The sequence below is a fragment of the Myotis davidii genome, unplaced genomic scaffold (genome assembly GCF_000327345.1).
Source record: "Myotis davidii unplaced genomic scaffold, ASM32734v1 scaffold609, whole genome shotgun sequence".
NCBI classification, from domain to species: Eukaryota; Metazoa; Chordata; class Mammalia; order Chiroptera; family Vespertilionidae; genus Myotis; species Myotis davidii.
The window spans coordinates 1,040,796-1,041,753 of record NW_006300164.1 but is presented as its reverse complement, the minus strand read 5'-3'; the positions used below and the strand labels follow the sequence as shown (position 1 = coordinate 1,041,753).

The following is a 958-nucleotide window of genomic DNA, read 5'->3' as shown; positions in this document are numbered from 1 at the left end:
CGACACCCTCCTGACCCTGTGTCACTCCCAGTTTGGGATCGTGTTCGATGCGGGGTCCTCCCACACGTCCCTCTTTGTGTACCGGTGGCCGGCGGACAAGGAGAACGACACGGGTGTGGTCAGCCAAGCCCTGGCCTGCCAGGTGAAAGGTCAGCGGCCGCTGGGTCAGAGGGGGCGGTGTTGGGAGCTGCCCCCGCCCCCGAGGCTGGACTTCCGGTGGAGGGCTGGGAGCTGCCTAGGCTGGTCTCTGTCCCTCAGCAAGTCGGCCAATCACCCTGAAGGAAAGGGGCTCCGAGAGGTTGGGGGCGTGGCCCCCGGAGGCCCAGCTGGTCTGTGGGTGCTGGGCCGGAGCCTGCAATTGCCTCCCGGGGTCTGGACAGGTCCCGCCTAAGCCCTTCCTGCCTCTCCAGCCTCGGGGGTCCCAGCCCCCCAGCCTCTGCCCCGGCCCCTGTGTGGCTTCCTCCCGGTCTGCAGGCCCCTCCCTTCCTGCATAAGGACCTGTTCACTGGAGGTGGGGCCCCCAGGGTGACCTCACCTAATTAATCTGCAAAGACCCCTTTCCCCAACGAGGCCGCATGGAGGTGCTGGCGGCGGGAGGATGTGGACACGCCTTTTGGGCACCACTGTCCACCCCCACAGGCCCTTTCAGCCCAGCCAGCCGGGGCTGGAGCCTGGGCCTGGGCTGCCGTTTCAGGGCCGGGGATCTCCTCCTACGCCAGTGACCCTGCGCAGGCTGGCGAGAGCCTGCGGGGCTGCCTGGAGGAGGCGCTGGCCGTGGTCCCGGAGGCGCAGCAGCAGCGGACGCCCGTGTTCCTGGGGGCCACGGCCGGCATGAGGCTGCTCAGGTGAGGAGGGCCGCGTGGAGCCCGCACTTGTCGCCGGGAGGGGCCGGAGCCCAGTTCTCAGTGCCTTGGGCGGGGACGGGCGGTCACGGCCTCCGCCAGCTTCCCCCGTCCTC

General features: G+C 69.6%; 1 protein-coding gene across 1 annotated transcript in view; it reads left to right on the top strand.

Moving 5' to 3' along the window:
- ENTPD8 (ectonucleoside triphosphate diphosphohydrolase 8) overlaps positions 1 to 958 on the top strand; it is a gene marked incomplete at its 3' end in the record, with an annotated part of 4,858 nt that overhangs the window by 2,450 nt on the left and 1,450 nt on the right. Inside the window, 2 exon segments of the mRNA XM_015572350.1 lie at positions 32 to 149; positions 695 to 945. Of these exon segments, the coding sequence (XP_015427836.1) occupies positions 32 to 149; positions 695 to 945 (369 nt within the window).